This window comes from Phyllostomus discolor, chromosome 12 (assembly GCF_004126475.2).
Source record: "Phyllostomus discolor isolate MPI-MPIP mPhyDis1 chromosome 12, mPhyDis1.pri.v3, whole genome shotgun sequence".
NCBI classification, from domain to species: Eukaryota; Metazoa; Chordata; class Mammalia; order Chiroptera; family Phyllostomidae; genus Phyllostomus; species Phyllostomus discolor.
The window spans coordinates 39,031,957-39,057,008 of NC_040914.2; the positions used below are offsets into that span (position 1 = coordinate 39,031,957).

General features: G+C 54.8%; 1 protein-coding gene across 1 annotated transcript in view; it reads left to right on the forward strand.

The window, feature by feature from the left end:
* Positions 1-2,395: 2,395 nt before the first annotated feature.
* The window catches only part of RGMA (repulsive guidance molecule BMP co-receptor a), a 28,200-nt gene continuing 5,543 nt past the window's right edge, over positions 2,396-25,052 (forward strand). Inside the window, exons 1-3 of the mRNA XM_028502376.2 lie at positions 2,396-2,759; positions 12,206-12,321; positions 22,930-23,444. Of these exons, the coding sequence (XP_028358177.1) occupies positions 2,746-2,759; positions 12,206-12,321; positions 22,930-23,444 (645 nt within the window). The 5' untranslated portion in view covers positions 2,396-2,745. The remainder of the gene's footprint in view (positions 2,760-12,205; positions 12,322-22,929; positions 23,445-25,052) is intronic.

A 25,052-nucleotide genomic window follows, 5' to 3' on the forward strand; every position in this document is an offset into this window, starting at 1 on the left:
CTCAAACCAATCCTGCCCCTGTGGCACTGGCTTCTAAAAGGGCCTGGAGAGGGACCCCTCTCAGAAAGAAAAGAAAAGAATGGCTAAGAAGGGGTGGACACCCCAGCTCTCCTATTTTCTTCTACAACTATGAGTCCAGACTTTAACCTCTTCCTTGGGAACATTGCACACTGGACAAGAGAGGAAGTCATGGAAATAGCAGCCTTGTACTGCATTAGATACCCACCTCACACACCCACCCCTGCTTGTTTCTTCATGACTTTACTTTTCTAACTCTTGAGTCCAAGTTAGCTATTGCCTGTTCCTATTTTTAAGGAAAGTCAGGCCCTTTGCAATAAAGGAGACAGGCATTCTCTGGCATTTTCTATTGGGAATGTCTCTCGATTGTCAGTAGAAAGCACGTACATTTGTTAATTTGCACCCTAAACACACCCCATGGCCTCATTTAACTCTGAGTGCTCATCTGTGTATTGCAACTGCCTATGCATGGTTCCAACTTAATCAAGTACTTAATGAGTAGCATTAATATTCATTGTCTTCTCCACAGGAGCTTATGCTCATCAAGGTAAATAGCTGCTGGCCTGCCGCCTGTGCAGCCTGTGGTGGAGCTGAGAATTGTCTGTTTCCATCTAGACAGTGGACTGTTTGCCCCCCCAAGGCGGGGAAACCCTCCTGGGTACTTTCCAAAGGCTTCATTTTAAAACGAGATGTTTCCACTTAACATCTCGTATGAAAATGCCAAGTTCCTTGGCATATTTTGAAAATGCCAAGCAACTTGGAAGAGCAGTAAGAAATCCATTATCTGTGTGATAGTCATTCCAAAATTCTTGTAGCATGCCTATTATGTGCCAGCAGGCACTGTACTAAGTACTGGGGATGCGGTGATGGCCCCAGGCAGCCCTGGCCCCGCCCTCCTGGCTGCTTACGGTGTAGTGGAAGAAGCCCACACTTATGGAAGGGTTACCCTCAAGGGCATAACTGCCAAGTGAGAGCAGTGTGAGAGCATGGGGTGTTAGGAGAGCTATTCCCGAAGGAGATGATGGAGCTGAGTGCAAAGGTGATTAAGGGAAGAAATCAGTCATTCACCAGATACGAGGACTGGAACACACACTCACCCAACATCTAGTACAACTCTGTTTACAGATGAGGAAACTGAGGCCCAGCAGTGTCTCAGTTTGCCCAACCTCTCGCCCAAGGTCAGAACTAATTATAGAAACCAGCCTTCCCAATACTCAATCCCTTCCTGCTAAATCCCATGATTTTATTTATATCCCAGCAATAGATTCTCTCAGTACACTTGGCCAATGAGATGCAGGCTATTACTGTGTTAAAACCACATCCCTCAAGACCACAAGCATCAATAACGATTGTGCTTTAATGTGGACAATGCCTTTTCATTTTGCAAATCCAAAGAGTTCCCATCATATCAAAATCCAAGACGGTTTGTTTTCTGTAAGAACGGGAAGGTCATAATACTGTCTAAAAAGTACTGGCAAATCTCCCCCTGCGCGACGCGATGCTGGTTTGGGAGTGAGCCGCGCTGAAGCGGACTTCCTACCCCGGCTGGGGTTGCAGATCTGCAAGCGGCGTTTGGGTGGCTCTTCGCTGTTTCCCCGCTATAGTCTGTCTTTGGCCTCCGGAAGCCTCTGGGGATTTATCACCGCTGAAGCGGCGTGGTGGTGTTCTCGCCAGTGTGTGCATGCGCTGCATGGTTAAACATGCTTTTGAAAAGCCCGTGAGAATCCACTTGCAATCGGTATGTATGCATGCAAAAGTGCAGAGCGAGGACGGAAAAGAGCCGCAGCTGAGCACACCCTGACCGGAGGTTACCTCTGGGGAGCGGCTGCCATGGGGAGGGAACGTGATGTGGTCTTTTTGCTCTCGATACGCCCAAGTTGTGTGAAACCTCACGCAAGAACGTATTCATGTGTTACACATTTCATACATATGTATGAATTCTTCAAAATAAGATTCTGAAACAAAAATAGCTTGTCAGTAGAACAAAGGTGCGTCTCCCAGAGGGCAGCGGCGTTTCTCGCGGCTGCGACTGTCTACCGCAGAGACCTCACAGCAACTCCCTCTGGCCATCAAGGAATTGAGGGTGCAAAACGTGCTCTCCACGGCATCCCTGCGGGAGATTTGGAAAGTTGGGGACATCTCGGGGATGGCCACACTAGCCTGCACCCCCAACCCGTGCGTTTAGCGATGTCTTGACTTTTCACAGTGCGTACCCCTCACCGAGCCACCCAACGGGTGCTGATGCGGGAGGGTGCGGCAGCGACGGGGCGGGGCGAGCGGAACTCTCACCCCCACCTACTCCCCAACCCGCCCTCGCCCCCCGCCCACGCCTGGGCGCCGGCCCGCCCCCTCCCCTCCGCGCGCAAACGAACCTCGCGACGCCGCGCTCCGCGACTGCGGGCGGGGGCCGGGCGAAGGAGGGGTGGCCCGAGCCACCCGACTCCCGACTCTGCAGTCGTCTCCCGAGCGCGGGCTGCGCCGCCCGAGCCGCTGGGCTGGGGACGCGATAGCTAGCTGTTCGCTCGCGGGCCGGCTCCTCCAGGCGCTCGCGAGCATGCAGCGGGGGAGCTGGCGGCACGTCCCGGGCCGCTGCTGATCCGGCCGGGGCGGCGGGAACCAACGCCTGCCGAGCCCCTCCCTCCTTGCCCCGGGGCCGAGAGCGGCTCCCGGGCACCCCCTCTTCGCCTGCAGCCCCGCCACGCCACCCCCCGCGGGCCGCAGGGGCTCATGCAGCCGCCAAGGTAAGCGCGGGCCAGAAGCGGGGTGGACCCGACTCCCGCCTCCCGGAGGCGCCTCTGACATTTGCCGGGGCCACCGCACTGGTTGGGTCCTCCCTAGCCCCACGTCTCATCTTGCTCCCATCTTGCCCAGATTTGGAGCTTTGCTGCGCCTCGATCGCTTTTAGCTCTTGGCAGCAGTAAAGTTTTTGTGGTTTGGTATTTGCTCTTTTTTTCCTAAAAGTCTCTCCCCAGGCAGCCAGCAGCGCGCGTGGTTGGACAGTCCCGGCGAAGGTCTCCACTGTGTGCGGGCTGAGAGCTCCTTTCCTTTTTGCTTGACCCCCTCTTCCCGGTAGCCAGCGATGGAGCCGGTCACCCGGCTGCCCCGCGGAGAACGCCCGACTGGCTCAACTCCCTCCTCCGTCGGTGCGTCGGTTTTTCTAAACCAGCTGCAGAGCCACAAGATGAGTGCCTGCACCCGGGGGCATCAGCTCAGAGCTAGGCCAGGGCTCAGGTCCCAGCGGTCCTTTGCTTGGGAACGCAGGTGTGCTGGAAAATGCAGGACTTTGCTTAAGTGCTAAGGATAGGATTTCCAAGTGGCCCTGGTGTCCCTGAGTGGGTGGCTGGGGCCTGCAGGCCAGGCACAGGGATCACTGCACGCCTAGCTCTCGCGGTGGCTCATCCCAGAGAACCAGCTGGGGCAGGGGGACAGGTGTATTTAGGGGGGTAGGCCCAGGTGGGGATGCTGGGATGCAATTCTTGATTGCATCCTGTTAATGTAATTGCATTGGATTTGCTCGGAGGTAGAATCAATTCCCTCAAATTGAGATTTTAATGGGGGCCTTCGAGCTGCTATTATGTAGTGTGGTTTCTGAAGGCGTTCGATTTTATTTATTTTATAAATAGGGTGTCTTGCGGACGAATTAGGGGAAATTGCGCCATCTAGAGGAAATGGTGAGCTGCGAATTCCTTTTAGGCTGCAAAGTTAGGTGTTCTCTACAATAGGTGTCTCTTGAGCCAGGTGGGGAGGCAGGAACAAGACTGCAAGGAAGACTAATTGCCTATGTTTCTACAGACCCGCTGAGCCCCAGAGTCTGAGCTCAACGGACAGAATTGCAGGTCGTGGTGAGTGGCACAGTCGTGCTGTCACCTCAAGGAGAGCCATCACCTTCTCCATCTGGCTTTAGGATCCTCCAGCAGAAATGTAACATAAAATGTTACCTGCTGGTAAGAGGGGGTGCCTGTTCTTTAGGCATCTGGGGCAGGAATCTGGAAAGTCTGTGCACGAACCTTGCTCTTCTCCCGTGTATCACACGGATGAGTGATTTTTCAGGTGAATCCTGAGCCCCGATCCCTGAAAACAAAACTAGCTGTGCTCTGAAGGGCAGCTGAAGGAGAACTTGGCAAGGCTCTTACCAATCTGTGCAGGAACTGTGTGGTGTGACAAAAATGGCATGTTTACATCTACAAAGAAGAGGTTTCCCACTGTTCCGCCACCATAGCAGGTGACAGGCAAGCCCCCCTCGTGAGGGACGTGATCTCCAGTTAACAACAGAGCAGACTTGGCTGGGTGGCAGGCAGAGTGAAGGAAGGCGCTGGGTGGGGCGCCCACGCATCCAGGCATCCCCACATTCTCTGTGGCTGAGTTTTGCTGCCACCTTCCAGGCCAGATAGTGTTAGCAATGAGCTGAGTTCTCTCTGTCCAGAAAGGGGCCGCAGTTCCTCGCAGATTAGTGCCAGGTTCTGCTTGTGGGGAAGACCCTGCCGCTTGAGATCCTCGGAGGAGCTCTGGTGGTGGATCCGCTCCCATCCTTCCTGCCCAGGTGTCAGACAGGTGCTTCCTCTCTGGATAAACATGGAGAATGGTAGGTGGCTTGTCTCCCACCCCCAAGCTGTCTCTCCCATTTGCAGGTGTTTACTTAGTAACCAGATTTGTGACAAAAGAAAAAAAGGGTCTTGCAGTAACCTGGCGGTTTTTTTTTCAAGGAGGGCTTCTCTGATCTTTGCCGAGAAACCTCTGTTTGCCTTCTCTCCTTCCAAGCCTCCTCAAGACACAATTCACTGCCTCCCTAGTGTGTGTAATAATGCAGAATAAGGTGTCAAAAGCTCCTACTTAAATGGCTCTCCAAACACCCAGTGAGGGACCAAACACAGGAATTCTTAAATGAGGAGATGCAAAAGAAAATGAATAGATACTGAGCATCCCTGACAATGGAGCAGGCGGTGTTATGAGCCATGCTCCCAGTGCCTCTGCATGTGCTGGTATTTCCATTTCTTGGAAGAAGAAACTGACTCTCAGAGAGGCAAAGAAGTACAGGCCGGGCTCTGTGGAATTAAAGTGCTGTTTCCCCTACAGCCTTGCTACCAAATGAATTAAACTCAAGCACTTGCTTTTACACTGCGTGGTTCCCAAATCTGGTCACACCTCAGGAGGTACAATCACCGACCTCTCCAGAATTCTGCCATCCAGACACAGAGAAGGTATATTCCTAAGTGAAACTGAGCCTAGATAAATGTATTATCAAAAACCAGTGCAGCCTCACTGGAATCTATTATGTTGGTGAAATGAAAAGGTACCACTCCTTAAAGATCATTGTTCTAGAACTTGACTTATAATCCCAAAGAGAAGTTCAAGTAACTTATAAGCGTCTGTGGTGTTCCTGGGGCTCTTTAGGAAATGGCTTTGCTTTTCAAACAACATCATTGCTTATTCATTCAGCAAACTGAACATAAGTTCAGCCTGAAGCAGGGAGGTCCAGGTTTTCCCACCTGTGTGGTATCCAGTCCTATTCCAATGACAGATGGTTCTTTTTCCTTCTTTTGAGCAAATGACAGCTCGGCATCGGCCTCCTTTCCCTCAGCTACGGAGCTGTGAAGGAGCGATCATCAGGGCAGTGGGGAGAACTAAGGACTGCCTCGCCCAAGGGTGCACACAAGGTCGGAGTCACCTGCCGACCTGACGAGGTTCCTGGTGGCATCCCCTCCCAGGTCCAGCCCTGCTCCTCATCCCTCACTGTTGAGTTTGGCAGGCCATTCTGCCCCCAAACGGGATTCATGGGAGTCAATATTGTTTTACATCAGTCAGTGGAGCTAAAATACTCCGATCCTTCGATTTCAACATCCTGATTTCAAAATGCTTCCCTCACGACCCTGAAGCACACCTGGTTTCGGAGCTTGGGTGTCTCAAGATCATACGGTGAGAGAAAGCCAGATGCCAGCCTCTTCCATGCTGTCAGGGTTTTACGTTGCTTTTATGTGTCTCTGTTGAGAGCATTTCGAGAAAGGGTATCCCTGTGCTCCGAGTGCCTGATCTGTTCATGAGCGCATGGATTCTGTTGGCAGCCTGGCTGACTTTGGACCTCACAGGGGACACATTGCCCCTCTGAGCCTGGGCCCAGAGTTAGTGAGGGCAAAGCAAACCCAAGCCAAGATGCTGCCCAGGCCCTCCCTTCCAGGGTCCATGACCCATCTCTAGGGGCAGAAGCCCATCTAGCTTTGAACTTGAGGCGTGCCCTGAACAGCTTGTGGCTGAAGGGACTGCAGTGAATTGATGCTACAGATAGGCTCACCCAGACGCCTTGGTGCGTGGTACTCACCTGTCATTCAGAGACTTTGAAGTGCAGGTGAGTACTATATGAAAACTTGACCTAAATGTACCATTTAGAATGCAAAAGAAAGAAAAATAATTCTGTAACTATTTTAACTTACTAAGTTTATAGGGAAATGAGAGAGATTATTCAGGGAGACTTATCTTAAAATGTATGTCTTTGTTTATTTCTGGAAGACAGTATAATTCTAAATATATTCCCATCTCTAACGCATGGTCTGTCATTGGACGTACAAGGCGTAGTATCTGACTAACGACAGCAGCGAAAGCTCTGAGTGAAGATGAGAAGCAGCGTAGCAGTCTCCTCGTTTATGAATGGAGACGTGTGCACCCATCCCATAGTTGAGACGACCCTGCAGTTACGCGGGAGACCTACTCTGCTAACAGGAGCTCACCAGAACTTGAGTATAACTAATAGTGCGCTTTGAACCCACCAGGAGTCAAGTTTACCTAAGAGTCCTTGGGGAATTCTGCCTATTTCCCCGCTGGTAGACACTGTCCTAATCCAAACAATGGTTCTTAACCATAATATAAAAGTAATATCGGCAACTACTCATCGACACTTTCTCTTTGCCGTGCATCTGTACGAAGTGGCCTATTATTGTTTTCACTCATTTCATCCATACGAGAACCCCCTTGTATGATGAGCTCAAGTGTATCCCTGATTTATGGGCCCAGGTCTCGGCTCAGCCTGCGTGTTCTCGGCCAACATGCTATGCTGCCTGTCAGTGTAGAAGTGAAGAAACCCCTCGGCCTCCAACACATTTTAAAAAGGACACCGTGGAGGTAGAAGGGAAAGTCACGTAAATCTGACGCGTTCTTTCTGGATGGGCGCCCTTCCCCACCTCCCATCAACTGGGGATCTTCTTTCCTTCAGCTTTGCATGAGCCTTTCTAAACAACTTTGAACTTGATAAATAACCTGGTTATCTGTTCCTATTGCTAAACGTTTGTGGTATGTGTGCTTGGCACCAAACTGTTCATTAATCCAAATACTCCAGCCTTCTGCTGGTTGAGAGAGACACAGAGACTCCCTGGCAGTTCAAACACTTGCCTTTTGGTGCCTAAATGGTTCCAAGCTGGTTCTTCTCCCAAGAACTTTGTGGAATGGGGAGAGGTAAACACTAGGTTGTCTGTTTTCCATGACAGGAACCTGGTGCATCTTGATATGGGTACCCAAAAGCTGCTTTAGAACAAGAGGTTGCTAAATGTTTTTTATGGTGTGGTTTCAGATATGTAGAAGTATTGCTGGGGGTTATGGCTGAAGAATTCATGCTGAGACTAAAGCACAAGATGTCACTCCTCAAATGACATTCCCCACTGTTCAGTGACATGCTCACTTGGCATATTCAAAAATGCTACAGGTGAAGCTCCTCAGAGTCAGAGGTCGGTGAGGCCAGTTAGGTACACAGCCAACACCAGTTCACAGGATGCCTGGACACATGGGGTCCCTCAAGCTAGAAGATCACCCCTCCAAGCAGCCAGGCCATGATTCTGTGCACTGGGAAGCTGAGGGGGTCGAGATAGGACAGGGCACCCAGGGGCCACAGAGCTGGAAGTGAAGTGACCCCATACCCCACGTGTCTTTCTCCATGTCTACTGCCGTGTCAGGAAGTCTCCATTTCAATGCTGGCAGTTAAGCAATTCAAAATGCTATCGTTCTCATCCCTGGCTTTGGAGGCAGAAGCATTTGCAAGCTTATGGACCAGATAATAGATGTGCTCCGGAGTCTCAGACCAGAGGCTCAAGAGGGAAGAAGAGGAATCTTTTGTGTATGAAACTCCCGTTAAACACTAGTTTATAATCCCAATAGGGAAAGATGGGAGAAGTATCAAAAGAGAAGATGCTGCTGCTGCTGCTTCAGAAGTTTACTGAGCAACTCCAAGGTCAAGAAGGAGAGGTGTGAAAAGATAGAACGGGTGGGGCTTAAATGCAACCCCAGAAACTGTTAGAGGTCCCCAGGAGGGCTCCAACCCCAGCTGAGGCTGGGGGGAAGAGAAGGGACCCCTTGCCCTGTCCAGAACCAGCTCAGGAACACGCAGATGGAGTAGCGATAGCAGAGGCCGAGAGAAGACCAAGTATTCCCATGCCTGGGCAGGAGTTGAGCTCACTGGAGGCAGGGTGACAGCGGAGAGTCACCTAGACCTACTACCATGTCAGCTGGGTGACTCGTGGCCAATTACCTGCCTTCTACAGTGGAATTTGGGATAAGTACGGGTTGTCTGACTTCCACATGGGAAGGGAGAGAATTAACATCTTTACATGGGAATTGAAGTCCTAGAGAGGATGTAGCCGTGTGAAAGCATTTGGCATCCCTCATCTGGACTGTTTTTTATATAAGTCTGCCTGTACATCCCCTTTGGCTGGTGAACTCAGTTCTTCTCTGACTGCTTATGCCTTGCCATGATGGAAAGGTTCTTGGGACTGTTTCACTGAGAAAGAAAATAAAGTAGGAAATACCCACCGGGGAGGGAGCAGGCAGAGCGTTGCTAATAGTTTTTGGGAAAATGATAGGTAGCTAGATAGCTTGATGGATTGATTGGTTTTATATCTGTCTATCCTGGGGTCATCTGGAGGGGAGAAACCAAGGGTAATTAAAGATGGTAGCGCTACCTAGTGGCCCAAATGAGCAACTGCCCTTCCACGCCAGCCCCGCGCCCAAAGGCGTACACACCGGGCCCCTTGTCCACCAAGGGAGCCCAGCCATGTAGGAAGGGTCATTTTTAGTGGTCACTTTGGTGGAATATATACTAAAATATAACATCACTGAGCACTTTTCAAAGTCCCAATTAACGGCACAAAGCACAACACACTCTCTGAAAAAAAGACCGTGAAACCAAGCCAGTCCGCGAGCATTCTTCGAGGAGGCAGAAAGAGGCTTGGAGACCAGGGAGAAACCCAAGGGTGAGTTCTGTTTAGACTTCCAGAATTCCTTCTGACAAAAGTCCACCCCCAGGGTCATTTATGATAGTAAGTTGTGCCAGAGCGTGGGGGAGATCGCCATGGATCGGAATTGTCTTTAGAGGCGGGAAACAAAAAAAAAAAAAAAAATAGAATAAACAGGTACTTCTCTGGATGAATAATTATAAACAGCGGGGATCCCCAGGGATCACTGGTGCTCCCAGACTTAGTGTAAATGTTCATATTTCATCTGGAGCAGAGAACACTCAGCTGGTTTCAGGCCTGTGGTTGAAACGGCGGCTCTGCAGAGAGATGGCAAAACAAATGGTGATTAACAGCAGGCCAGGCTTAGGCCTCAGCGAGAGAATGTGTATTAGGCTTTTGCAGGGGCCAGCCTCACTTAATGCGTTTAGGGGAACATAATCCAAATTACAAGAAAATGGACTCTGTCTGTCCTGTTTACAGCCACAAAAGGGATTCTGGGGGAGTCTTTGCAAAATGTTTGGTTGCTAACAGCCACACGGGACTGAGTGTTCTAGAAGGTATCCAGCTTGAGGCCCAGGCTACAGTCTCGGGGAAGAGGTGTCAGTGATGGGACTACGGCAGGAGCTGGGTGTCTGAAGTCAGCTACACTTTAAGTTCCATGAGTTTCTTTGGCAAATGACATGCCGAGTTCCAAAACCCAGTGTTTCAAGGATTTCTTATTCTCGCAAAGAGTTGTCGACAAGCTGGCCGCTTTGGCCAGCATAGACAGGTTCCTCCAGGTCAACACAACCCCACACTGCTCTAATAATGGGCCTGGATTTCTCTTGATAGTCTAAACTGTGCGAAAGCCAAATCTCCACTTTTTGTGATGTCCAAATTCAGCCGCGCACATGGCTCCTCATGAGAAAAAGGCCCTTGGCATTACCTTTTCCAAATTATCTGCTTCTGCTGTGAGAGTTGCTTCCCCTCTCCAAATGACAGCCAATGAGTCCCTGGCAGGAATGCGGGGGCGCTCCTATGGCAGGTGTCCCTCCCAAATGGTATTATCGGCCTGCCCTTTACAGATGAAGAAACTGGGGTATAGAGACCAGAGGTCTTGCTGTCAAAGGCCTGCTCTTGGGCAGGGCAGGGCTGTTTCGGGTCTTGACATCACACCGCCTCTCTGCTGTGTTCTGGACCTGCAGATGAGGCAGCAGTGGTGGTGGTGCATTCACAGGTAGGCGTACGAATGGGTCCCTTCCCTCTCATCAGCGGGAGGCTTTAGGTTAACTTGTGAAAGGCAAACTCCAGCCAGTGGTGCTGACTGGTAGAGCTGGAAGGTGCCTCGGTAACAGCTGGTTCTGTGCCTGCTTCAGTGTGCCAGGGCTGTCCTGGGCTCCTGAAGATTCTCCATCGTTGGGTCTGGCCCAAGGATGGGCCAACCTGGAGAGGAAATGTCATTTGAGACCTGGATTTTCGTAGGCAAACCTATAGTGTTTTGCAAACCAGGGTTTCAGATGTGGCTCCGTTTAGGGAAGCGAGCATCTGACGGAGTCTGTTAGACTGAGACCTAGAGATTGCAGGGAAATGGTGGTGGCACCCCAGCTGTAGAGGCCAGTGGGCAGTTGTTTGGCGTGGCCTTTAGTCCCCAGGGAACCACAGCTTTCCTTGTGCCCCACGGCCCGGCTGGCCTCAGGAGGCCTCCGTGGCCTTTTGTACCTGTCCTGCAGAAGCCAGATTCAAAGCGTTACTGCTTTGGGTTGTGTCTTCGCAGACTTAGGGCTCTCTTCTCTTGCCCAAAGTTTGCTCCTGCAGAGGCGGCTCCCCTCCTGGCAGCGGAGAGCCCTGCAGCCTGTGTGGCCTCCAGCAAGTGAGGACTGTGATAGTGCTTAAGAGAAACATCTAAATTGGATAAAAACTCAGACTTCTTTTCCAACGAAGCAGATGAATAGGCTTGGAAGTGACGTGAGGGGGCCAAAGGAGGAATTGGTTTGACTAAAAACACTTGCTCTGGCCTATTTGTATTCCATCCAAAAGATGTTTCTCAGGGGAAGCTGCCAGTCTCTTAAATATCCCAGGAGCAGCGGCAGAAGAGCTGTAGGGCCTAGGAGGAGCCTCGGGGAGGAGACATTTTTCTCCCAGAAAAAGAAGCGACCAAGTGAAGTCTTCACCCCGATGCCCTCCCAAGAGTGGCCTTGGTGCCAGGGTCCTGAGCACCGCAGGGATGGCGGTATCCACACCTCCTCTGCGGTAGCAGTGGTCCTACCCCCGACAGGATCGCAGGCCCGCAGCTCGGGAGCGCAGCCAGGGCAAGTCCTCTCGGGAAGGAGCTTGGAGGGGATGCTGGAGGCAGCCGAGCCCAGGCAGGGTGGGTGGCCCGGGACAACGGCGGGCAGGCCGCGAGGTACGCTCATGGCTGAGGTCCGACAGGCCATCCCGCCTAACCCCCGACAACTGGGAAGCGGATTTGCAGCCTCTTGCACCGGGGGACACATCTGAGTGAGAGAAATGAGCGGCTTCGGGACGACAGTCTAGTTGGAAAGGGGACCTGGGGTTTGTCTCCACGTGCAGTCTCTACTTAGATCGGATATTTACGGGGAAGAATGGGGGGCTGGCGGGCCTGGGGAATGGACCCGTTCTGCGTGAGGAGCTGCGCGCGCCCTACGTCCCGGTATCCCTGAGGTCCCCAGGGCCAGCGCCGCGGCCGGACCGTCTGGGTCCCCGCCCAGCTTCCCCACCCCTGGCGGGCGGCGCTGAAACTCGAGCGCCAGGGGGCGGGCAGCGCGGCGGCGGGGGTGGCAGGGCCACGCCGGCATTGGAGGGGACTGGGTGATGGATGGCGAGGGCGGGGCGCGCGGGGGGGAGGGGGCGCGCCGGGCGCCCGCAGCTGGCTGAGGGGGACCGAGCCGCCCGGCTCGCTGCTCCCGCCGGCGGAGCGAGGCTACCCTTTCTCCGCAGCGTGATTGATTTTCTGCTTTTCTTCTAAACTCTTCTTCTAGGGAGAGGCTAGTGGTAACAGGCCGAGCTGGATGGATGGGTATGGGGAGAGGGGCAGGACGATCAGCCCTGGGATTCTGGCCGACCCTCGCTTTCCTGCTCTGCAGCTTCCCCGCAGGTAAGGCATTGCCGTGGGAGTGCCCCCCGGGGGATCCCGCCTCCCATTTCCACGGGTCTTTGTTTCTCCCGCGCCCCGCGGAAGGCGTGACGGATGCCGTGGGGAAAGGGTGGGGGGCTACTGGGGCTTCATTACAAAAAGGCTGGACGCGGAGGTCACTTGAGCCAGGGGTACCTCCTTCCGGGAAAGTGGGGACCAGGGATGCGTACCTAATTCCCTGGAGGAGGGGGAGAGGGGGTGGCCTGGCCTCGGAACTGGGGGCACTTTCCCTGGCTCCTCACCCGCCAGTTTGCAAACCTGCCGGCGCCCAGGGGTGGACCCGGGGCCGCTCCCGAGGTCCTAGCCAAGTCCCCGAGACCCCTCCAAGTGGGACCCCCAGCCCGGCCCCACGCGGGGAGCCCAAGGACTGGGCTCAAACCCGCCCATATTCCTGTTTGATAACATCCCGCGTCGCCCCCTGTTTGTTTTTATTGTGTCAGAAAGGGAGAGAATTTCAGAATTAAAGCTGAAAAAGCCCATCTGTTTCCAATGAATCCCCCATAGTTTTTCACAATGTTTTTGGCAGATCGCTGCTTTCAAATTCCTCCGAGCCCGGACCTCTTGTTTTTGTTGGGGGAAGGGAGACCAACTCCACAGAGAAGCATTTGTTCGTTCCCAAACGCTCCAGTTTCTTGACTTTTTTTTTTCCTTGGGGGGGGAGGGGGGAGGCACGAAACTTAAATCCCTGCTCTGTTTTCTTTATAATGTTTCATAAAACTTTATTTCATTTTTGCCATATGCTACTCACAGCTGGGAAACACTAGTTAAACCCTTTATACCCATTTTTCTCTTGCTAAAAATACAAATAAACCCAGTGTCGTGGGCCAAAGGGTCCCCCGTCGCAAGGCGGAATCTCCAGGCCATTGTGGTGTTGGGGTTCTGAGGTGTCTTGCAAAAATGCAAGTTTGTTTCGCTCTGTAGCCCAAGGAGCGGATGCACAGCCCCCCATGCTCCACGGAGCTTTGCAAGAAAGGACTTGAGTTAGACTGGGATGGGGTTGTTTTGTTTGCTCCTCAGCCAACTGGGTTTCAGGAACTGGCAGAACTGGGCCATCCAGGCTACAAGTTACGGCTCCCCGCAGGCGGACCGTGCAGGCAGCTAAGGGGCCAGGGATCAGTTTACCTTCCGCCCCAGCCCTGCTGCGGGTGCCCTGCCTCGCCCTCTGGATCCAGCGCACCCAGTGCATACTCTGCAGCTGAACCCCCCGGGGGCACCCTGGAGAGCCCTAACCTGTTCCCAGCCCAGGATTTCTTTGGAGGCCCAGGCCGGGGAGCAGGGGAGAGGAGTGGTGTCAGTGCCGCAAAGAGCCCTTGGACCTCCTGTGTCCCGGCCAGCCCGGGAATATTAAAGCCTCCACAGTGGGTCGAGCAGCCGGGCGTCGTCCTCTCTGCCTGTGCCATCCCCCAACCCTTTCTAAGGCAGTTTCTCCATCTACTGAGAGGTCTGGCTGAAAGGCTGATTTGGTTGTCTCCCAGGAACCAAAAAAATACCATTAAAAATGATCCTCTGCTTTAAAAGGAAGTTCCCCTTTTGGAGAGCAGGGGTTTGCGATATGTGTGCATCTCAGTTTGGTCTAGATAAAGATCCAGCCCATTGGAAGTTTTATCAGATGGGTTGATAAATGGCTTTTGTCCCTTGGCTGCCATGGGGGATGTGATCTCAGCTCCAAGCTGAAATTGAGAAGGGGGGCTTAGAGGCCCTTAAAACAACACCTTCCTGCTCTTAAAGTGGCAGCGCTCTTTAACTTCTTGGGGAGAGAGGGAGGAAAGGGAGGCCTGATGGAGCCCTCAGGGGCAGGGGGAGCTGCAGGGGCTACTGGTGGCAATTTTGTTTTTGTTTTTGTTTTCGTTTGTCCATCTTTAAAACCTTCAAGTATCCCCCATAGTCTGGGGAGAGCTGGTGGGTTATGTAATTCACAACCCGAATTCCATCACTTTTGTTTCCAAGAAGCCCATTTCTTCTTGGCTTCAGGGCTGGTAACTCAAACCTGGCAGATAGAACAGATAGCTGCAGGACTGGCATGCCAACTGGCTAATGTTTCTTCTAATTTGAGGCCCTAACAGCTGCATTTAGTCAAAATTGCCCACCTTACTGAAAGCTGAGCTTTCAAGATCCCCAAACTCAGTACATGGGAGGGGTGAGGGGGTGGCCAGAAAGTTGTGTGCTCGAGAAACCCGGGTCAAAAGACAGTTTCTTCAGGCAGAGGTGAAATGAGCCATCTCCATGACAAAGAGATGGACTGTAATATTCTTTGATGCATTGGCAGAGGGGCTGCTTTGGGGTTAAGTCAGAGAACCCTCAGATCTGGGGGACAGCAGGGTGGACGTTAGGTGGCGGCGGGGAGGGGAGGACGCTCTGGCAAGGGCGAGGCACAGGGACCTTCAGGGACCCCTTGTGCCACGGCCTCTCCCGCTGAAAACAGGTGGACTGTGGCTCCAGCAGCCGCGTGAAAGCGTCGGTTTGTTCGATGCTAGTTGACTTGAATGCCTGCCAGCAGTAACCCCAGGGGAGTGCAAATTAAATTGGACGTAGTTATGTGGAGAAAGATGCCTTAATTTCTGCTAGACTGAGAGCGTTTGTATCATGCTGGAGTGTTTACATGTACTCGCCCGACGTTTATGGCACACCTACCGTGTTCCTGACTCGAGTGACATTGGGGGCCCCTCATCTGAGTGAGGCTGGCATCTGCCGTCAGGGAACAGGAAAGGGGCTCTGCGGTGTCCCACGCGCTGTGAACGCGTCTGCTGGGCCCGTGCTGCGTCCTTTAGTGGATGGACGGAGCAGCCCCGTCTTCTTACTGTAGGGGACGGGGCCAGGAGAGGCTCCTTACAACAGTCTTCCACAAGCAGCAGCCTCTTCAAAACACGATTAATAGATATGTTGATAACATGGAAACCGTTGGGACTTCTTAAAACAGATTTCTAAGAGCAGCCCGTCCGAGGCGTATGTGGCCGGCACGTTGGCACACGTCCTACAACCCCACGTGCGTGCTGTACTCTGGCGGGGTGGTTCTCAAAGTCTGGTCCCTGGACGAGCCCCGTCTGTCTCCCCTGGGCGCTTGCTAGAAACACAAGTTCCGGGCCCACCCCAGACCTGCCGGAGCGCATACTGTGGGGTGGGCCTTGCGGTCCATACTCTATAACAGGCCCTCTGGGGGTTCAATGCACACCCTGGTGTGAGGACTGCTGCACTAAGAATTGCTGCCCTGCAGCCTTCCTTTTGTCTTTATTTTTCCCCCTGTTCTTTTAAACGGCAGCTGTTTTTACAGTGTTAGTCCTCGGTGGGGAAACCAAGGCTGGGGAGGCCCAGGCCCTCTGTAGCGTGCAGGCGCATCTGTGGCGTTAGAGACAAGAGACTATTTCTCGCAGAGCTGTTCTTTAGAAATGTGCAAGCAAGGCAGTCAGCCCGCTTGCCACATCACGGCCCTCCTGGTAGGACTGTGTGTCCCAGAGTGAGAGAATGAAACGGTGGCCAGTCACAAGAGCCAAGAGGCAGCAGTGCCAGCCAGCAGGCTGGTGCGGGACACCCCGGAGGGCCTGCCGGACACAGCCTCGCCTCCCAGGGAGAGCGGGGGGTACAGTCCTACAGAGAGTTGGCCCCTTCGGCCCAGAGGGTAGTAAGGAGAGGATGTCTGAACTTCCGGGAACCGTCTGTGAGGCTGGAGAAATTGCTAGCCATCCCCCCAAAGCTCCGTGAGATGGGGGGGGAGGTCCCAGGACCCTCGAGGTGAGAGGGTGGGCTGGGGCCAGTTTCCATATTGGGGGGCTGCCCCCCCAACAGAATTGGGCAGAGAACCCCGACTTCATGCTTTGGTTGAACAGTGAGGACCGAGATGCTGTTTCAGTCCCTCGGCTGAATCCAACCGGACAAAAGTCGAAGGCACTGTTTCTTCCAGGTGACCAACCGGTCTGGGTTTGCCTGGGGCTTTTCTAGTTGTAAAACAAAGTCCCATGTCCTAAAAAAGCCTCCTCTGTCCTGGGCACCTGTCCTTGGATGATTGCTCACCCAAGGTTCTTCCCCTCCTGCCCGCCGGACTAGTACCTGCCCGTGTCTGTTAGGGACGCCATGGCCCAGGGCCACGAAGGCCGGTCCCCTGGGGCTGGGCCTCCTCCTCCTGCCTGTTCTCATGGCCACTTGGCTACAAGCAGCTGTCCGGCTCGAGGACCCGCTTTCCCGCACCCCCCCCCGCACCGAGTTGCCAAATGACTTGCAATCCCTTTTCCAAAATAAATTTGTCTGCTTATAAAAACAAAATTCGTTTTTAAACCGCAGGCTGAAAACTAAGTGAGAAAAGGTAAACAGCCCACATCCCACCCTCTCAACAGACCGCTATCACTGACGAACATTCATGAACGTCCTTTGGGACATAATATGTTTATGTTGTTCTCTCCAAAGCGTGATCATTTGAAGGACAACAGTAATGTTTCATTTGTAAAGCTCTTTAAAGCTTTACTGAGTGGCCACGGTATCTACCAGGCGCTCTGCTAAACGCATACTGACAGCGTCAGGTCATCACACTGTCCTGGTGCGCATCATCACGCCCACCGTACAGGTGAAGAAACAGGGTCCGGGAGGTTGCCCGGTATCACACAGCCTGTCGGCAGCAGCAGAGCCAGAAGTAGAAAGAACCCAGACCCCCGCCCTTTGCACACAGCTGATCTTGCATCCGGACACTCATTGAACTTGCTGCGTAACTTATTAGACGTTGTTCTGTGAGTTTGCGTGGCTTTGTCGTGGGGAAAAATAAGACACAGACTTTGGAGATAGGTGGTAGCAGAAGGAGGGATGAACACATTTTCCATGGATCTAGCTCCCTCGCCTCCTCCCAAGGCTCCTCTCTGCTCCCTCTCCGTCCCTGGCTTAGCATTCCGGAGAGGATGCCACCCAGCCATAGGTTGGGAAAACCAGTTGGCAGGGCTGTCTCTGTGCAAATTTTCCTGAGTCAGATATTATGTCTTTTCGGGCTTTGCTTATTTATTCATCTCATGCACCATTTCACCCGAGCAGTCAGAATACCAAGACGCCCATTAAAGCCGTCCGTCCCTCCGCACCCAGGTCCCTGCAGAAAGGAGCCCATTATTGCCCCCCATGCTACGGAATGTCCCATGATCACAGGCTCACCCTCGTGTGTGTGTGTGTGTACACACGTACCCTGGGCACGTGCCCAGCTGGCCTGCCTTTGCCCTCCCACGGCAGGAGGAAGGTGGAGGAGGAAGGCCTGCCTGCGGGTGGCAGTGACGGAGAAAAGCCACTTCAAATGAGGGTTGACCTGGAGTGGCCAAGCAGATGAGCCCAGGGTTGCTGGAGGCAGAGCCAGAATGGAAAATTAGCATCTCCAGAGCTAGCCCTAGACTCAGGAAAACGGGTTATGCCTCACCTCAAAACAGAAAGACTAAATTGCCCACCTGCAAGCATCAATTATATCTGAAAAGTGATGTCTTTCTTTGCCCGTAACTGACCTCCTTGGGGAGCCCCAGCACCTCAGTTCTGTGTCCTAAGCCAGGGTGGTGTGGAAGTGGAATCCGTGCCCGGCCCTCGCCCACCATGGGGCCCTCCTACCCAGAGAAGCCCTTGCCTGCCTGACTGGCCGTTCTGTTTGCCGTTGACCTGGCTCCGTGTGGCCCCAGTGGGAGCTGGGGGAGGGCGTCCAGTTTGTAAGCTGAGGTGTGCCCTCTTGCTTGGCACTCGGCATGCTTTCTTGCAACAACTTGGCATGTCGGGAGGCTGGGGCAGAGCGGCCCGGCTGGGTGGGGCCAGGGGCAGTGCCTGTTGCCTCAGCCACCTCTGCCCACACTTGGCAGGGAGTTAACCCCTCACTCCCCAGGCCACCCTCCTCCCCTTCCTAGCTCACTTGAGATTCTCCAAGAAAATTCCTCTGGCCTCGCTGTTTCTCCTGTAAGCCAGCTCCTGGAGGAAGCCCCCCAAGACTTCCAGTGCCTTCAGTGGGTAGGAGCCACGTTGGAGCCACGGGCTAGGCCGGTTCCCTGGGACAGTCTGCGTCCGGACTGGGGAGGAATGCCTTTTCAGAAAGGTGATCAATTCTGTCTGCTTGTCGCTTAAGTAAGGTTGTGTCTGCCGTACCTGGTGAAATACCCAACCCCTCACCTGGGTGTGTTCCTTTCGGTGTCTGATGCCAAACATCTGCGTGTTTACACCGGGACGATGAGTGACATTCCTGCAAGAGCGACACAGACAGGCAGCCTTAGGCGTCTGTCAAGCGAGGAGACGCCAGAATACTGCCCGGGCCAGAGTTTACCAAACACCGGCCCTTGGTCAGGTTGCTGTCCCCTTCTAGGTTCAGGCTACTGGGTCTCACAGGGGGCGAGGCAGGTTGGCCCTCCTGCCTGGCGTTCCTTGCCCACCACCTTCAGGACCCGCTCCACAGCTTGTGGCCAAGGAGGAGCCTTAGCACCAATGCTGCCCAGGGTGGGTGGGCGGGCAGTGAGGACAGGGGACAGGGTGGACTCTCAGGCTTTAGCATGGCCTTTCCAGAGGCCGTGCAGCAAATTCTCTCTTAAGCTCTGCCTGCTTCTACCGCGATTGGAGCCACAGTCTCTGAAGTTACACCACGCCCTGAAATGGTGTGCAGGTGGCGCCGTGTGCTTACTGAGAACTACCCAGGAGCCCCTGGGTAATCAGATGGGTCTAGCCCGAAGTCCTGAGGCTGGTGAAGGAAGACCACACGGGGCATGTCCACAGAGGGACTCAGCATAGGGGATGGCAAATGGGGTGGAGGGAAAGTGAGGGCCACGAGGGACCTCGGGGTGGCATGCAGAGTTGCAGAAAGTGGTTTCCAGTTTCCACCCCTGGGGTGGAGAGTGGGGGGACAGGTCGCTGGGGAGGGGCCCCCACCTGGCTGGTCTCAGTGCTTCTCAGTGGCAGCAGCGATGCTAAGGGGAGAGAAGGGCCACTGTCCCGTGGTGGTGACAGAGCCCGGGGACAGAAGGGGCAGCAGTGTGAGCCACCATCTCTCTCTCCTCCGTCCTGTGCCCCTTCGAGGTAGAATCTCACAGGGAGCCTGGTGGGGTCCCACCCCTCACAGCAGAGGGAAGTGGACATTCGCTTCCTAGCGGGCACAGCTGGCACTCGAGGCTCTGGTGTCCAGCCCCAGACCCCCGGCTCCACACCCACCGGGCAGCACTCGGCCTCTGGCCAACCTCAGCTGGCGGGAGGCCCCGTGTCTTCCTGGAACTTTGGGCAGCACCCGTGGAATCCCACTGCCCTTCCAGACCCGATTGAAACGCTACCGCGTTTCAGAAAGAAATGATAGCATCTCCAGCCTCCATGCTTCTATCGTTGTTGCGTTTTAGTACTCAGATGAAACCCTGCATTCTGGAAGTTTCCATGGCTTACTCTACCTGAGCACAGGAGCTCACGGGGGCTCGTTCCAGGAACAGCATGAAGTGCAGTGCCTGGCACCAAGCTGCACCCGGAACTTGCAGCAGGTCACGCAAGTTGCCGGGCAGAGGCCACGGCACTGCACACCCCAGCATGGCCATGGGGCTAGTCTGCAAACTGGGCTTTACCCCTTTAAGAAGAGGCAGGTTTTTCTGTTTCCTGGCTCACCCCACCCCTTCTGCCCGGCATCTGAAACCTGATCTAATCCCTTTGCACGCGGGTAATTTATTGGTCTATTGGGCTTTTCTTGGTGGCAAATTGCATTGTCTTTATTCCTGGGTTCAGGCTGTGGAGCGGCTCACCGCATTCCTAAGACTCCTTTCTCAGGGCCCGTCCCTCACACCCCCTCTGCGCGCAGCCAAATAGATTTTATTGGGCTTCTTTGTCATGCAAACAAGGCGGTAATAATCAGGCTATTATTCTGAAAGATTGGGCTTGATTAACAGTTCAAAGGAGGTCTCTGAAAGCAGCTAATGCCGCTCTGGTGCACTCTGGTGGGTAAATATTTTCATCCCGCCTGGGACAGTGCAGCTGGTCCTCCAAGCTCCCTGCCTCCCTCTTTCTGCTTCTCAGAGGTGCTGGGTTGCTATCGAGGACAGTCATTGAGCCAGAAAACCTGCGTGGCTGTGACTTCTCTCTCTGCTGTGTCCCAGTCCACGAGGGAGGTAGCCTGGAGCCCCCCTGCCCCAAATGTGAACGTTACACCTGTGGAGTGCTGCTGAGTGAGGAGGGTGGGAGCCAAGGATTCCAGGACAAAAATGAGGGGCTCCTACTCTCAGGAGACCCGAGGGCAGGAGGTGGCAGTGGAGCTGGGGTATCGTGGATGACACAGACAGTTCAGCGAGGCCCACAGAGTGGCTGAAGGGTGAGGCCAAGGGTGGCGACACAGGAGAGCCGAGGGCCTGTCTTTGCTCGCAGGGTGGCAGTGTTCCAGCCTTTTCTGTGTGGCTCTACAGGGCGGATCGAGGTCCCGTGAAAGTCCCTGGGAGGCAGGTGGGAGTTCACCACTGGAGCATCCCTGAGCCGGGGGTAGGGGGACCAGCCCTGCGCTGGCCGAGTTCAGTGGCAGTGAAAGCTTGGATGTCCACAAGGCCATGCTACAGGGAGATTTCCTACCTTGGGGGCTGGCTGGAGGTAGAAACCAGTGACCTCCGGCATCCTGCTGGCATCCCTCTGGCTCTGAGTTTTAAAACTCCCATGGCACATCTTGAGAAAGCAACACAGAGGCTGGTCACAAAGTGCTCACTGGGGCTTTTGACAGAGTCCCTTGCACAGAGGACAGAGAGCACTGGCCTTCACTGCACGAGTCAGGGGCAGACAGGTCAGATGGTTGCCCAGGGTTCGCTCCACCCCCAGTAAGTCTGGGAGACCCGAGCACAGGCATCGCCTGCACCCTCCTCTTTCCCTGCGCCAGCCACGTCTCTGCAGCCTCTGAATTCTCCTGTTTGTCCCCCTGTAGCTGATTCTAAACGTGCTGTCCCACGAGGCCTGGGTCGAAACAAAACACGCATCATGGGCTTCAAAGGAGCGTCCATCGCTGTGCGGGGCCTTTGCGTTTTCCTGGGCCTCTGCGGTACGGCCCTGGGTACGATCCTGGGCCTCTGCAGTACGGCCCCGGGTATGAGAGCTAGCAGAGACCCCAAGAGCCGTCCCTGCCAGAGGACATAGTGGGCAAGACGGAAATCTTAGTTCCAATCAGTTTCTTTAATACCCTGGCTGCAACCTTCTGGCTGTCTAGGATCCATCGAGAAGTGGCTGAAGGGCCAGAAGGGGCTGCCTTGCCGCCTGCAGCCACATCTCTGCAAAGGGGCTCGCGCCTGTAGCCACAGGACCCGTGTCAGACTCCCAGACTCTGCTCTCCTTGCTTCTTGTACACTCACACCAGAAAAGGCCAAGGTTTACTGCCCAGAATTCAGGTCTCATGGCTTTTTATTGGAGATACTGAACATAAAAACCAGCGCCCCTGGGGTCTCTTTGGCAGGTGACGCCTCGGCTGAGAGCTCTCCCTTTTGATGCCAGGCCAGGCTGCATTCCGGTCCCTGACCTGGGAGGCCGTCGACCCGTGATTTAATGGGGTGGACACGGGGAGGCAGGATGGCTCCTAGGGGGTCCGGGGGCCCCTCATCTCACCACCATGGGGACTGTCCCACCCTGGCATCCCTGACACCCTTCCCCAAGACTACAAGGAAATGACGGCCCCATGCAGTCCACTTGAGGCACGCAGGCCCTGAAGAGAGGTGACAGAGGGGAGCAGTAGCCATCAAGTCCAGCCCCAGCCTGTCACTCTCAGTGGCCTCTGGCAGGCCAGCCCCCACCCTGATCTATAATTTCTCCACCTGGAATGGTGCATGGGCTTCCTCTTCGACTCGTAAGAAGATGTGTAAGGGCCCAAGCTTTTAAGCAGCTGGGGACACCCAGGAAGTCAGATGTGTTGAAGCCACGGTTCTCAGGCATGGTCATTTGTAGCCATCGTGAGGGTCTCAAAGCTTGTGAGGGGCTTTAAAAAAAAGAAAAGCCACACATTGTGCAAATCCGGAGTTACCACCCTCACTTGCTTCCTAGCTTGCTCTCCTGAGCAGGAGGCGGCGGGGGAGCTAAGGCAGCAAGGTGAGCGGAACCAGGCCCCTGTGACGAGGGCTGAGCCAGTATCATACTAGCCAGCGGTCACTGAGCTTCCGCTGCGTGCTGGTGCCTTTCTGAGTCCTCTCATGCTTTCAGCAGCCTCACACGGTAGCTATTGTTACCCATTTTCCAGATGAGTACAGTGAGACACAGAAAAGTTACTTGCACAAGGTCACACAGTGTCAGAGCTTGGAATGCATCCATTCCCTGCCAGATTTCTTCCGCTGTTACCAAATTCTTAGGGGGTGGGACTCTGAATGTGTTAACAGATGTCAGAGGCCTGCTGCCCCGGAAACTCGGACCACACCCCTCCACAGGCTGGGAGCTGTGGGAGGGCTGCCACAGCCCTCACAGCGGGTGGGAGTACGTGCCTGGCCGCATGGGGTTATTAGGGCCTTCGCGGAAGGATCTGGACAACCGAGAGCCTGCACTTCATTACTACCTTTGGCTTGGGTTTGTTTTTCTCCAACTGTGTGGGTGCCTCCGCCCCGGCTGGGGTGTCCTTGGGTGTGCACCCCCCTCATGACACATCCCTTCCTTTCTCCGCAGCCACCTCCCCGTGCAAGATCCTCAAGTGCAACTCTGAGTTCTGGAGCGCCACGGCAGGCGGCCACTCCCCAGCTTCAGACGACGCCCCCGAGTTCTGCGCTGCCCTGCGCACCTACGCGCTGTGCACGCGGCGCACTGCCCGCACCTGCCGGGGCGACCTGGCCTACCACTCGGCGGTCCATGGCATAGAGGACCTCATGAGCCAGCACAACTGCTCCAAGGATGGCCCCACGTCGCAGCCGCGCCTGCGCACGCTCCCGTCGCCGGGGGACAGCCAGGAGCGCTCCGACAGCCCCGAGATCTGCCACTACGAGAAGAGCTTCCACAAGCACTCGGCCACCCCCAACTACACGCACTGCGGCCTCTTCGGGGACCCACACCTCAGGACTTTCACAGACCGCTTCCAGACCTGCAAGGTGCAGGGCGCCTGGCCGCTCATCGACAACAATTACCTGAACGTCCAAGTCACCAACACCCCTGTGCTGCCCGGGTCTGCTGCCACGGCCACCAGCAAGGTGAGGGTGCGCCTGAGGCTGTGGCGGCCCCTCGGGGTCCCCTCGAGGTCGGGAGGCGGCCTCCTACCCACCCGGGGCCTCCTATGCCCAGCCGTGTTCTCATTCTCAGTAGATGAGCAGATCATTTAGAAAGGAATGAGAGATTTTTAACATTGCCTGGAGGGTGGTGCTTCTCAAGCTGCTGCACACCTGCACTGTGGGTGTGTGAGACCGGCTTTCAGGCTGGGGAGGTCTCAGAAACCACATATATACGGTTTGTGGAATCGGGCAGGGTAGAACAGGGTAGTGGAAGCTGGCATACCTAAAAGGCAGTTTACAAGTGCACTGTGCTTGGTTAAGGGGCAATGTTTGAGGAAACCTAGTTTCTGTCACGTGCTGTGTGTGCACACCTGTGGCCCAGATGATGGCTCAGCCTTGTCCACCCCAGGTTCGCCCACCTCTCGCACTCACTCCCAGAGACCTCACGTGACCTCACGTGCAGACTCGGCCAGAAGGAGGCGGGTGGACTCTCAGAGTCCAAGCTTCAGGGGACACCTCTGCCCCCTCGGGGCCAGGCCCACCGGAGCCTCCGGGGTTTCCAGGTTGGCTGCGGGTCTGTTTTCCTGGGAGCACCCCGCTGCCAAGGCACCAAACTGGCCCACAAGGGTGTTTCTGTTCCTTCCCATCCCTCCCTGCCCCAGAGGACAGCGAGGTGACCTGGGAGCCAGGAAAATTCCCGCCATTTCCCTCTGTGCCCGTGGCCCTTGCGTGCCCACAGAGGGTCTCCTTCTGAGACCAGCTGCTGGGTAGGAAACCAGCAGGTCTTCGCCCCGTGGACGTACTCAGAGGCTCTCAGTGCCAGGCCTTGCAGCCTGGGGGCAGCAGGGTTGTGGCCTGCCCTCTCTCTGCCCTGTCCCCCTCCTAGCCCTCCACAGACTACGGGGGGCCCATATCAACAATCCCCTCTGCATTCTCTGCAGCCCCTCCACCTACCCACCTCCCACCTTAGATCCAAGGTAAATGAATACTGGGAGCCTGAGGCTGCAGCTTCTAAATCCAGCAGCAAACACACTCTGGAAGGGAACCCCGCCTCCGTGTCCCATGCCAGCAGGGGCACATGGGAAGGGACCTGCCCGTCCTAACCCCGAGAAGTGTAAGCACCAAATGTGATAACAGAGCCAAGGGAGGCATTGTGATTGGTGACCAGCCAGGCTGGGCTGCTGCTCCTAGTGACTGGGGGTGGGGGGCGCACAGTGGAGCGAGAGCCATGAGGCCACAAACGACTGGGGCCCACAGGCTGGGGCAGTGTTGTGCCTGGGCACAGAGCCCCCGGGCCCCGCCCTCAGCTCGCTGCCGACACGCACTGGGGCGCTGAGCCCAGCGGTGCTGTCCAAAACCCAAATGGATTAACCACTCATTCTTGTGCTCCGTTCTCTCACTTGGCTGCATTTTCCCAGTCCCTGCTCTGCTGCAGGCTCAGTGCTGGGAACTGTAGCTGCAGGCCTGCCCCGGCAGTCCAGCTCCCAGAAGGCTGCGGGGCCCTGAAGCAGAGCAGGACCCACCCAGCCCCTCTCTGCTGCAACGCAGACTCACCTTGATTTTGCGACAGGCTGAGAGCACGGGGGCTTT